The sequence below is a fragment of the Pezoporus occidentalis genome, unplaced genomic scaffold (assembly GCF_034315485.1).
Source record: "Pezoporus occidentalis ecotype Australia unplaced genomic scaffold, CSIRO_AGI_Poc_V1 ctg5, whole genome shotgun sequence".
NCBI lineage: Eukaryota > Metazoa > Chordata > Aves > Psittaciformes > Psittacidae > Pezoporus > Pezoporus occidentalis.
Window position 1 is genome coordinate 11,106,154 of NW_026915835.1, and position 13,566 is coordinate 11,119,719.

Consider the following 13,566-nt stretch of genomic DNA (forward strand, 5'->3'; position numbering starts at 1 on the left):
CCAAGGATACCCAAAGGCCATTCAAAACCTTCAGAACTCTCAGTTGATGCTGCTGTACTTGTCACTGGGGCTGGTGCAGCTGCTGTGCTTGCCGGCTCTCCCACCGCCAGCTTCTCTTTTCCTGAGTCCAGCTCTTCCCCCTCTGCCTTGCTGGGAAATGCTGCGTGGTCTCCTGCATCCTCCTGGGGCTCGGCGGGCGGCTTCCGGGGAATGCTCTCGGCCGTCGCGGGGCTGTGCTCGGCCGCGGGGCTCGGCTCCTCCGCGGGGCTCGGCTCCTCCGCGGGGCTCGGCTCTTCCGCGGGGCTGGACTCCTCCTCCGCCTTCTCCCGCTGCTCGGCAGCCGCTTCCTTCCTCTCCTCTACCGCCCCGACCTCCTCCACCGGCAGCCGTCCCCTCGCGGCCTCCGGCCCCGCTCCCGCTGCCGCTTGGTGTCCGGGGCCGCTCTCCCGGGCCGGTTCGGCTGCCGCCGGCTCCCGGGGCCGCTCCCCCTCGGCTCCCCGCAGCCTCACGAAGATGGAGAGTAGGGTGAGGGCCAGGACGGTGAAGAGCAGCCGGACGGCCAGGTACAAGTCCACGGCCACGTCCGTCCCGCCCTGCTGCTGGAGCCCGCCCGTATTACAAGCCATTGCCATAAAGCACAGTGAGGCCCAAGCCCCACACTTGATAAACACTAATACAGCAAATACCGGCTCTACGTAAGTTACAACATTCTAAAGCTGTGAGATCAACAAGAACAACTCTGAGAGCCAATAAATCAGCATTGTGACGAGTGACTATTAATCCAGTCAGATCTGTCGTTATCTCAACCCTTCGTGCCCCACGTTGGGCGCCAAAAAGAACTGTCGTGGTTTAAACCCAGTCAGGTAATTAGTTTGCTCACTTCCCCCCCTTTCTTGCCCTCCCCCTGCTCTCGGAGGGACGGAGAGGAGAATCGAAAAGAATGCAACTCCCACGGGTTGAGATAAGAACAGTTTAGTAACTAAGGTATAACACAGATCACTACTGCTACCACCAATGATAATAATGATAAAGGAAATAACAGGGGAAGAGAATACATCATCTCACCACCAGCCGACCAATAACTCGCCCCCCCAGCCCGACCAAGCTCCAACCGATACCTCCTCCAACCCTGCAGTCTCCCAGCCCTTCTGGGTAACTCCCAGTTACATCCTGGGCATGACGTGCTGTGGTATGGAATACCTCTTTGGTCAGTTTGGGTCAGGTGTCCTGTCTCTGCTTCCTCCTGGCTCCCCCTCCTCCCTGGCAGAGCATGAGGCTCACAAAGTCCTTGGCCAAACCAAAATATCCTTGTTATCAGCTCTGTTCCTGAGCTGAAAGTCAAAACACTGCACTGCACCAGCTACCAAGAAGGAGAAAAATGACTGCTACTGCTGAACCCAGGACAGTAACAAATAGAGAGATAGCCATCCTGGCCATCTTTCTGTGATACTGTATTTAGACAAGAAGAATTCCAGTGCTGCTTCCCTTTTGGGCAGGACTTCCACTAGGGTGAGGGATCTCAGTGACTGCCATTCTTGTAGCACTAGTCTTGCACAGCGGAATGTGTTTCTGCTGTTCCAAGGGTGCGAGGTGTGTCTGGTCAAGAGAAATGTCCCTAGCTGCTTCTCTGTTCAGTAATTCATTCATCCAAGTGTCACGAAATGTCTTCAGTGATGGCTCCCTTACTAGGCATGTATGATAACTTTTGGGTCAAGGGACTCAAAGAGTAATATGTATAGAGAATGTTTGGATGATAAAATCATCCAAAACTAACAACTCATTAAGGTATTTTTTCCTTCATCTGATGTTGGCGTTGATTTGCAACAGCTTTTTGAGAGGGAGAAGAGACTTCTACTGAATCTTGAGAAAGAAAATTTTTCAGCTTGGTATTATCATTGATAGTTTGTAGCTCAGTGCAATTTTGACAAAAAATAAGACTATTTTTAAGCTGTGTTTCTGTAGAGATCTTTTCAGAAAACAAAACAATAGCAAAACGATTAGCTGTTTTGAATTAATTTGTGAATTTATGTTGTAAGGTGGTTTGAAAGAGGTACTGCATGAGAAGGTTGTTCTTGACTCTGTTAGTCCATGCAGGCATCAAATGAAGGATCTTTGTGTGTTAACACTTTGGCAGCTAAACAGATGAGACCAATTACACCTGAGAGAATTCAGGGAAGATTGTGTTCCTTAATATCTCAGTATAACATTGTTACAGATAAATTAGTGTCTATAACTACTGCTTTAAGGGTAGAAGTCCTCTGGCTAATTTTACAGCTAGCCACAGAGATTCTCTGAAACACTAGGGAAGAAACAGTTTCTATTAGAAAATACTTTTTATATTCTTGCCTTTGATATTGGTCCAAAGGCTTTGTTAGGCTGCTTATTCATCAGTGCTCTAGCATTGTAAGGGGTCACCAAAATACAGGTTCATTGTCAGCGTATAACAATGGCCAAAAAAGTACTGTCATGTACATCAAGCTTGTATTTATGCATCAGATACTGCAGTAGTATTTGCAGTAACAGCAATGATATTTCTTTTCATTAACTTTATACTAAATTGATCTGAGAGAAAATAAAAGTAGCACTAATTTAAACTAAAATACCCCTTCAAACTGTGTGATTTACTTGAATGTCCTGGAAAGTCTGTGACAGTTTTTGTGTATGCTTATACAGTATTACAAGTTCTGGGTTGGAAGAGCATACAATTGTGTTTACACAGTATTTATTCCAGGGGTGGAGGAATTAGAGGGGTAGTAACTTCTAGATTTCTTTGTTCATGTAGTAATCAAAGACGTCTGTGTTCACTGTGGATGTACGTATAACCTATTATCATTCTTTGAACATGACATGTGAAGTCCTCAGGAGCTTAAATGGCAAAATATATTTTAAGGTGATAAAACTGTGTTTTGCTATCATGACTAAGGAGTTGGGCTGCTCTGCATCAGTGCCATTATGCTTTGTGGCTGTTCTCTGACAATGTTCACCTGAAATAGATTGAGACTACTCGCTCCCACACCACTTTCTTCTTGGAATAGTGAGGGTGACTGATCTGTTGATTGGGAAGGCTGTTAGAGACTCGCAAGATACTCATGTTTCTGATTTGGCATCGGTTCAGCCTTCTATAGCAACACCATGCTAAATGAAAGTCAAAACAAGGCATGTGTAATGCTCTTTGGTGCTGGTCTGGAACACTAGCTTGTCCACAGCAGTCATGATATACTTCAGCCCTAGAAATAGCAGTTTTATCATTTGTTTATGGAGCAGTAATGTCTCTGGTGTCCTTAAAATTTTCACTTCAGTTTCTGAGAATGGTGTAGCCAGTACGATGATAGATTGCCACCAAGACTTGACATCAGGATTTCTGACGTAGTACTATTCAGTACTATCACTATTCAGTACTTCAGTACTACTTAGATACTGAGGTAAATTAAGGGACACTCTACCTCTTTTTCAGGTGCCAACTATCAGAAATAAATAATAAAAACTTGTAAAACTGTAATTTTATTAAAGTCCTTTTTCAGCATAAAGCTTTACCAACTTACATAAGTGTAAATAGAGTCTTCTGGTTCAGCTAATTTCACAGAAGAGAGTTAAAATGAAATCATAAATATGCGTACATAGGTGAAATACTTATCTTGACGTTCATGTTAAAGTGTACTTTTTAATGCTTTTTATAGCTGGCAACCATACAACAATCCCTCAACTTGTTGCAAAAAGATAAAGATTATCTTAACCGCCAGAACATGGAGCTTAGTGTTCGCTGTGCACATGAGGAGGATCGCCTTGAAAGACTTCAAATTCAGCTAGAGGATGCCAAAAAAGCTAGGGAAGAAATGTATGAAAAATATGTTGCATCCAGGTAAGTTACTGTGTGTTCACTTCTATTACTAGCCAAGTTATTTAACTGTTTTCCCTTGTTTCTTGCACAAATTCTGTTTAACTAAATATAATTTAACTTACAGAAAGCTAGTCCATATTTATGAAACTAGAAACAGAACACTTTTGTTGGATCTTAATGTCTATCAGGAAACTATTTTAAACCTTTCGTATAAGACCATAAGAAATAGTACAGATGTCAGCATTGAAAATAGTGAAGATGCCAGCATTGAAAGTTTATGGCAACTATTCTCTTAGGTGTATATAGAAATTTAAGCCCCAAATGACCTTTATTAAAAAAAGTATTTGAAAGACAAGATTATTGCAGAATAAAATACTTTTAATTTTCACAGATGTTTAAAATAGGACATAGCATGTTTTATATCAGCTGATAGAGCTATCAGTCTTTCATATCTCACGTTTGAATACAGTTTGAATAAATATAGCATTGAGAAATACATTGATCATTGTATGTTAGCCATGCTGGTAAATAGTGTCAAATCCTCATGCTATTTGAATTGATATAGATATATGCGTATGGGATGTTGAAAGGAAGCTTTATGCTGTTCAGCTACATATCTTGCTACCTATGTAATGCTATACTACAAAATTTCATATCTTAAGTTAGAAGGGACTCATAAGGGAGTGTTGAGTCCCACTTTCTGCTTCTCTCAGTACTACTTGAAACTAAATCATATGACTAAGAATGTTGTCCAATTTCAAACCACATTTAGGTTTTTCTTGTTAGAAATTCAAGGCTATCCAGTTCATGTTCTTTCCCTACATCTACATGCCAAAAATATTTCAATATATATCCCAAAATAACATCAAATATTTGCCTTGTAGCTAAATTTATGTTTCTGGAAAACCACTGTGAAATCCTTATCCTGTAAGAATGATGTAGAGGTACTTTTACAAAGCTGTCTCCATATGAATAAACTAGAAAGAGACATACCTAGCTTGCCTCTGTCACAGTTTGGAATACTGTGCAAGCCTCCTTCTCTGACCTCTGGAACATCAGAGGTCTCTTGACCTCTGCATTTTGATGCCAGCTAAAGAGAAATTCTGTGACTTGTACTTTGCCTTTAGAGATCTTGATACTGTCATTGGGATCCTGTACTATTTCCAGATCTCTTTCTCAATATCATTGGTATTGGTGACTGTCTTCATGATGCTAATTTTCGTAGGACAGATATTAACTGTAATGAATAATGCAGGTGTGTCTGCTGTCCTCTAGTGACCATTATTGTCTTCTGCAAGTACAATATAGCATAACAGAGAACACAGTGGAGGGCACTGAGCAGCATTTGTAGGACTGCTCTGCAGCTTTGGCAGCCTAAGTTTTATTTGTGATTCTGATGCTGAAAAACCTTGAATAAGTCATTTCATAATGTAAAGATCTGATGTAAAATGTAAAAATGTTAATGTAAGTTTTCTTTTGTAAAATATGGGTAATGGTGTTCTTTTGTCAAGTGCTCTAAATTCTGCATGTGATCTGCAGTATTGCAGTGGCTGTCCCTTCTTTACATTTTCCCCACACACATGTACACAGTTTGTGTGCATCTTCTGAGGCTACATCCCATAGTGGGGATTCCTGTACGTTCAGCAATTTAAACCATCCATCTCTCAGGTGAAATATCTACTGAATTGGGTTTCTTATAGAGAGTTCTACAGAATCCTATTTATTTGTTAGGTAAATTAAAGAGGTAGAAAAGTAGAGCAGGAGAAAACTAACACCTGATGGACATTCTACAGTACTCGGCTGTATATGGAAATGACATCAGTTTGGGTTATAAGCTTCTATTTGCTACTGTTTGAAGAATTTGAGGCTTTTTTAATGCTCACTTCACATCTGGATCTCTTTTCGATGCTGTAGTTCAGGAATAAAGATTATGAAAACAAACCCAAGTACCATTTAGTCAGCTGATCGGAGCTAGCCTAGCTAGAGCCGCAGCCGGCACGCTTCAGCGACCGCGAGGGTCAACGGAGATTAGGAAAATCAGAGGGTACAGCGCAGAGACATCGCGATTCCCAACATCTCCCGATCCCCGAAGCCCCAGCAGCCCTTGCGAGAGAGCGGCTGATGTGGCGGGGGGCGTTCCCACGGTGACGGTGACCACCCCCATACCCCTTGCCTTGAAAGAGCCTCTGAGAGGGCAGCGACATCTGCCCACCAGGCGCAGGGAGGAGCAAGCAGGCCGTGTTGCTGACCCTGTTGCTGGTGTCCGGCTGCGGAACAATATAGTCGCCTCCAGAAAGAGAGCTTGCAGTAAGAAGACTGCAGCAGCTCAGACAGAGACCCCGTCCCAAACTGTGGCTGTTCAGGTCTCTGGATGCAGGGAGTGCCAGAGCCTGCTGCTGCCGGGGGAGGGAGGACAGCATTCCACCTGTGTGAGGTGGGAGCAGGTAGAAGATCTGCTTAGCCTGGTGGCAAAACTTAAGGAGGAGGTTGAGACACTGAGGACCATCAGGGAGTGTGAAAGGGAGATCGACTGGTGGAGTAACTCCCTGGCGTGCCAGTTGGAACGGTTCCAGGGATATACCCCCCAAAAGGGGAAGGACCCCCTGCCTTCTCACACAGAGGGGGGTGGCTCGAGACACCCCCTGCCCTGTAGCTGTTGCGCAGAGGTAGGGGACCAAAAAGATGATGAGGGTTGGAAGCGAGTTCCAGTTCGGCGTCGTGGGAAACCCTCCCACCTTCCTGCCCTGCTTCCCCAGGTGTCCCTCCGTAATAGGCTCGAGGCCCTGGATCTTGAAGGAGAGGTAGGTGAGAATGTGGTGCAAGGCCAGCCTACAAGGCCACATAGGAAAAGGCGGTCGACTTTGCACCTCAAGACTGCCTCTGATAAGAAAGAGAGAAGGGTCATTGTAGTAGGCGATTCCCTTCTGAGAGGAACAGAGGGCCCGATATGCAGAGTTGACCCTCATCATAGGGAAGTGTGTAGTCTGCCTGGAGCCCGGATCAGGGATATCACTAGGGCGCTCCCCAACCTGGTGCACATGACAGACTACTACCCGCTGCTGGTCTTCCAGACAGGTGGGGGGGAAGGTGCTTCCCGCAGTCTGAGGGGGATGAAGAAAGGCTACAGGGCCTTGGGGTGGATGGTGAAAGAGTCTGGGGCTCAAGTGATCTTCTCCTCACTCCTTCCATCTTCCAGTGATGATGTGGGACGCAATGGGAAAATTCAGTCCGTAAACGATTGGCTTTGAGACTGGTGCTGCAGGCGGGGCTTTGGATTCTTTGATAACGGCTGGTTTTATAGGGCACCAGTCTGGACAATGACAAGTGGGAAAGGTTTGTCTCACAGAGGCAAAAGGATGCTGGGGCACGAATTAGCAGGGCTCATTTGGAGAGCTTTAAACTAGATTCGAAGGGGGATGGGGTTGTAGCTGGGCTTGCCCCAGTGGGGCAGCACTCCAGAATTGATGAAGACTGGGAGGCCTCCTATAATCCTAGGGTGAAATCGGTGTGCTCAGCTCGCTCCCTGGAATGTCTGTACACCAATGCGCGCAGCATGGGAAATAAGCAGGAGGAGTTGGAAACCTGTGTTAAGTCAGGAGACTATGGTCTGGTGGCAATTACAGAGACGTGGTGGGACAGCTCACATGACTGGAATATAGTCATGGAGGGCTATGTCCTTTTCAGGAAAGACAGGCCAGCCAGGAGGGGTGGTGGGGTTGCTCTTTATGCGTGGGAGCAACTACAATGCACTGAGTTCTGTCCAGGGCCAGATGACGAGCGAGTTGAGAGTCTGTGGGTGAGAATTAAGGGGCAGGCTGGCAGGGGCGATACTGTTGTGGTGTCTGTTACAAACCACCAGATCAGGGTGAGGAAGTTGACGAGGCCTTCTACAGGCAGCTGAGAGCGGCCTCACAGTCACAGGCCGTGGTCGTCGTGGGGGATTTTAACTTCCCTGATGTTTGCTGGAAGGACCACTCAGCAACCCAGCCGCAGTCCAGGAGGTTCCTCCAGTGTATGGATGATAACTTCCTCCTGCAAATGGTGGATGAGCCAACCAGGAGAGGAGCGCTGCTGGATCTCATCCTCACTAACAAGGAGGGTCTGGTCGAAGCAGTAAGGGTTGAGGGCTGCCTTGATTGCAGCGACCACGAGATGGTGGAATTCAGGATCTTGTGTGGTAGGACCAGTAGAATAGCAAGTAGAATTGCAACCCTGGACTTTAGCAGGGCAAACTTTGGCCTTTTCAAGCAATTGCTAGGGGAAATCCCATGGGCAAGGCTGCTTGAAGGTAAAGGGGCCCAAGATAGTTGGTTGGCATTCAAGGATTGCTTTTTCCGAGCTCAAGATCAGAGCATCCAGACACGTAGGAAGTCAAGGAAGAGGGCCAGGAGACCTGCGTGGCTAAATAGGGAATTGCTGGGTATGCTCAAGTGGAAGAGGAGAGTTTACAGGTCATGGAAGGAGGGGCTGGCCACTTGGGAGGAATATAAGGCTGCTGCTAGAGGATGTAGGAAGGCAGCTAGGATGACTAAAGCCTCCTTAGAATTAAACCTGGCGAGAAGGGTCAAGGACAGCAAAAAGAGCTTTTTCAAATACATGGCAGATAAAACTAACACCAGAGGCAATGTAGGCCCACTGATGAACGGGATGGGTGCCCTGGTGACAGAAGATGCAGAGATGGCAGAGTTACTGAATGCCTTCTTTGTCTCTGTCTACTCTGCTGCAGGCAGTTCTGAAGAGCCCTGTACCCCTGAGACCTTAGATGAAGTCAGGTCAATGGAGTGGTTTGCCTTAGTCGATGAGGAATGGCTTAGAGACCAGCTGAGCAATCTGGATATCCATAAATCCATGGGTCCAGATGGGTTGCACCGGCGGGTGCTGAGGGGACTGGCGGAAGTCATTGCTAGACCACTCTCCATCATCTTTACCAAATCTTGGGAAACAGGAGAGGTGCCTGAGGACTGGAGAAAAGCAAATGTCACTCCAGTCTTCAAAAAGGGCAAGAAGGAGGACCCGGGTAACTATAGACCGGTCAGCCTCACCTCCATCCCTGGGAAAGTGATGGAACACCTTATCCTTGGTGCCATCTTAAGGCATATCAAGGATAAGAGGGTTATGAGGGGCAGTCAACATGGCTTCACCAAGGGGAAATCATGTTTGACCAATCTCTTAGCCTTTTATGAGGAAATAACACGGTGGATGGATGATGGCCGAGCGGTGGATGTGGTCTACCTTGACTTCAGCAAAGCATTTGACACAGTCTCCCACAGCATCCTCACAGCTAAATTGAGGAAGTGTGGTCTGGATGATCAGGTAGTGAGGTGGACTGTGAACTGGCTGAAGGAGAGAAGCCAGAGAGTTGTAGTCTATGGGGCGGAGTCTAGTTGGGGGCCTGTAACTAGTGGAGTGCCTCAAGGGTCAGTACTGGGACCAGTATTATTTAATATATTCATCAACGATTTAGATGAGGGAATTGAGTGTACTATCAGCAAGTTTGCTGACGACACTAAGCTGGGAGGAGTGGCTGACACGCCAGAAGGCTGTGCTGCCATTCAGCGAGACCTGGACAGGCTGGAGAGTTGGGCAGGGAATAACTTGATGAAATATAACAAGGGGAAGTGTAGAGTCCTGCATCTGGGCAGGAACAACCTCAGGTTCCAGTATAGGTTGGGGAACGACCTGTTAGAGAGCAGTGTAGGGGAGAGGGACCTGGGGGTCCTAGTTGACAACAGGATGACCATGAGCCAACACTGTGCCCTTGTGGCCAAGAAGGCCAATGGCATCCTGGGGTGTATTAGAAGGGCGGTGGTTAGTAGGTCGAGAGAGGTCCTCCTTCCCCTCTACTCTGCCCTGGTGAGACCGCATCTGGAATATTGTGTCCAGTTCTGGGCCCCTCAGTTCAAGAAGGACAGGGAGCTGCTGGAGAGAGTCCAGCGCAGGGCAATGAAGATGATTAAGGGAGTGGAGCATCTCCCTTATGAGGAAAGACTGAGGGAGCTGGGTCTCTATAGTTTGGAGAAGAGGAGACTGAGGGGTGACCTTATTAGCGTACATAAATATATAAAGGGGGAGTGTCACGAGGATGGAGCCAGGCTCTACTCAGTGGCAAACAGTGATAGGACAAGGGGTAATGGGTACAAACTGGAACACAAGAGGTTCCACTTAAACTTGAGAAGAAAATTCTTCTCAGTGAGGGTAACAGAACACTGGAATAGGCTGCCCAGGGAGGTTGTGGAGTCTCCTTCCCTGGAGACATTCAGAACTCGCCTGGACACATTCCTGTGTAACATTATCTAGGTGTTCCTGCTCCGGCAGGGGGATTGGACTAGATGATCTTTTGAGGTCCCTTCCAATCTCTAGCATACTGTGATACCTATTTTTAGGTATAAAGAATAATTCACCTTCTGGTCTCTGTTAGAACTGCTGGCATTGGGGTACTGTAGTTAGAAAATTACAGAATTTAGGAATTTAGGACTTGAGGGATTAACCTGCCAAAATTTAAAAGGGACACACTTAGAATAGTTTGAGACTGTAGCAAGATGAATGGCAGCAGCTCACAGCTACTGTTCTTGGGAATCTATGTGTAAGCACAGACCAACAAAGAAGATTTCCCTTTGTATGTTTAATCTTAAAACACAATCCATAGTTGTGTTGAGATGCTCAGATCACATTTAGTTTATTCACAGTATAAAGCCTTATGTATATTAGGCCCCGAAAGAAGCTCATTAAAGCCTGCAGCTTGAAGACGAAGAAACAACTTGATAAGGCAAAACCATTTTTAATTACTGCTCAAGCAAAAGACTGTAACAGCAGATCAGGAACAAAAATTGCAATTGATGGGGCTTTGCTGCAGCAGCAACTCGGTATTTATTAAAAGGCACTGGCAGGGCAGTTAAGCTCTATACTCAGAATATGCCCTTTACTATACTATTTGTTAATTCAGTCATCATAAAGGTAAGTGTCCCTTTGAAATATCTGCTGGTGACATCACTGTGGGTCTTTAAGACTTTTCCAGATTCTTCGAATGTTTTCACTGAACCTTCCTGACTCTTGTCAGCCTTGCCATGGGAGGGAAGGGGGAATTTCTGCAGTGAAGAGAATATTCTTTTTTTTTTTGGCAAGTAGTCATGGCAATAGCAAATTGTGTGAGAAAGTGAAGAAAATGGTAATGCTCATTGGTTCTGCACGTAAGAATTGTATCCAATGGTCCTGATCTTCCACAGTCTTTTTTCTTTTTCTCTACATGTTGAGCCATATAAATAATACACAAAGAAAAGGAACAGTTTCTAATGGGGACCTTACATTCTGGTACAGTGGTTTTGGGGAGTTTGTTTTGTTGATTTATTTTTTTAAATTGTAAACTTCTTAATTGCCTCAGAGATATTAATGAAATATTTTACTGTAGTGTGGCACAGTTGAGGAAAGCGAGGAGATAAATGTAAAGGGTCAACTGAAATTCAGTGTCTCAATACAAAGCAAACTGGACAGGAAGCCCTCTGACAGTTAAATATTTTGGGCTTTTTATTTAACTTGCAGTAGTTTTTGGCCAGCTCAAGTACTGATTTATAAAAAAAACTTACGGGCTATTACACAGTTGGAAATCAGAAGAAATCTAAAGCATTTTATAGTTGTAAATGCACCTTTCGTCATAAAAATGCTTTTATTTCCAAACCTGTAATTTCTACCAGTTGCTTCATTGCTGATTGATTATCCATGAATATTAACTATAAAATTTTAACATTCCTTAGCCGTTGAGTACTTACAATTTAAGCTTGGGTTTCTTGTAATTTTGTAGAAGAAATTCATTAAGGGGTTCCCTACAGTCTGCCATGGGCTTCCAAAGTTACAAAAAGATGTCAGTATTATTCTGAAAGGAAATTCTTTTATCCTGGAATCTTCTGATATCTGCTGTTTATAAATTAATTAAAATACATACTTAAGCTTTTATGTCATATTGAAAGATAAATTTCCAAATCTTGGGGTTTTTTGACTTCACGAATCTCTGCAGTATGTAATCTTCAAAGTTTCTTTTATTTTCCCTAATAAGGTGCAGCTAGTACACAACAAAGTCCTAGAGTAGCATGGCAGTATTGTAAATTAACAAGTTAGTTAATGCTTACCCAGTGATGAAGATGGCAGAAAACGTCAGAAAGCAAGGAATTAATTTGGGGGGTTTAAGTGGTTAGTTAATATAAACACTCGTGTAGAGGCTGACAAAGAATTGCTGGAATAATCTTAAGCATAGTGTTGCGTTATTAGTCAATGTCAAATTACTTATAACAAATTTGAACAGTATGCAGAAAGCTTTTATTTATTCCCAATTAAATATTGTTTATTCCTGATGGATTTCTGCTTGGTTTGCATTAACAACATAGGCTAACATGTATTTCAAGCAGTTTGGGAGGAAAATTAGTAAAAATAAAAATAAAATGTAAAATCAAGAAGTGCTTTGCTCTACTTGTACCACTGTTATCTGAAGCTGTGATATTTTGGTGATTGCAGTTAATTTTCAATTTGCATGTTGGGTATTTGTTTATTTACAGAGACCACTATAAAACAGAATATGAAAAGAGACTGCATGAAGAGTTGGAACAAATAAGGTTGAAAACAAATCAAGAAATTGAGCAACTAAAAAGTGCTTCAAAAGAGATGTATGAACGTGAAAACAGGTAAGTAACACGCAGGCAATAACCTAATTAGGGCAAAAATGACCAAGTACTGTTACGTTCTTAGGTATAATTCTAGTTGACTGGCTCATTGAGAGGTAAACAAAAGGTGAGAATTTAAGTTCAGTTATAAAATTGATGACAATCTTGTAAGAACTAAAATGAAATTACACTTGTATACTTTTAAATATATTATATTTATTATTAAGTTATGGATATTCAACATTGTCAATGAAAAGTACTGTCAGAGGGATGGAGCATCTCTCCTGTGGGGAAATGCTGAGAGAGTTGGGGTTGTTCAGCCTGGAGAAGGGAAGGTTCCAGGAAGATCTTATTGCAGCCTTTCAGTTCTTAAAATGGGCCTATAAGAAAGATGGGGAGAGATTCTTTGTCAGTGTCTGTTGTGACAGGACAAGAGGTGATGGTTTTAAACTAAAAGAGGCAAGATTCAGGCTGCGTGTGAGGAAGAAATTTTTTACAGTGAGGGTGGTGAAATCCTGGCACACGTTGCCCAGAGAGGCGAAGGATGCACCCTCCCTGGAGACATTCAGGGCCAGGCTGGATGTGGTTCTGGGTAACCTGATCTAGTTGAAGATGTCCCTGCTTACTGCAAGGGGGGTGGACTAGATAACTTTCCAACACAAACCATTCTGTGATTCTATGATTATTAAAATTCCTGTTCCAGATAAACATGAGTGATTTGAAGTTTGTTCAGATGTACAATTTTAGTTAATGAACACAAAATATGTTGGATTACCTGTCCCACTGTATGGGCAATCTTGAAACTGAGCCAGGAAACCGGAGAAGAAGGCGCTGATGCAGAAAGTAAAGCAGAAAAAATAAGGGAAACTAATAAGATTTATGTCTTTATAAAACAAATCTATCTGAGATTTACAGCGTTATGGTTCAAGAAAGCATTGATTTCCTAGAAATTATTTTAAAATCTCTTTTGAAGAAGACCCTAGTCCTGCAGAGACCTGCGTATTGAATTTTGTATGTGTGTTATCTTGTTGAATTCCATGGAATTACATGCAGAGTTAGGCACATATATAAGCCTTTAAG

The 13,566-nt window shown here is 43.9% G+C and overlaps 1 protein-coding gene across 6 annotated transcripts in view; it reads left to right on the plus strand.

Annotated features, from left to right (window-relative positions):
- The window catches only part of PIBF1 (progesterone immunomodulatory binding factor 1), a 129,513-nt gene that overhangs the window by 25,641 nt on the left and 90,306 nt on the right, over window positions 1–13,566 (plus strand). For all 6 annotated transcript variants that reach the window (XM_062636874.1, XM_062636876.1, XM_062636879.1 and 3 more), the window contains 2 exons: window positions 3,678–3,859; window positions 12,382–12,507. In XM_062636874.1, coding sequence (XP_062492858.1) covers window positions 3,678–3,859; window positions 12,382–12,507 — 308 coding nt within the window. The remainder of the gene's footprint in view (window positions 1–3,677; window positions 3,860–12,381; window positions 12,508–13,566) is intronic.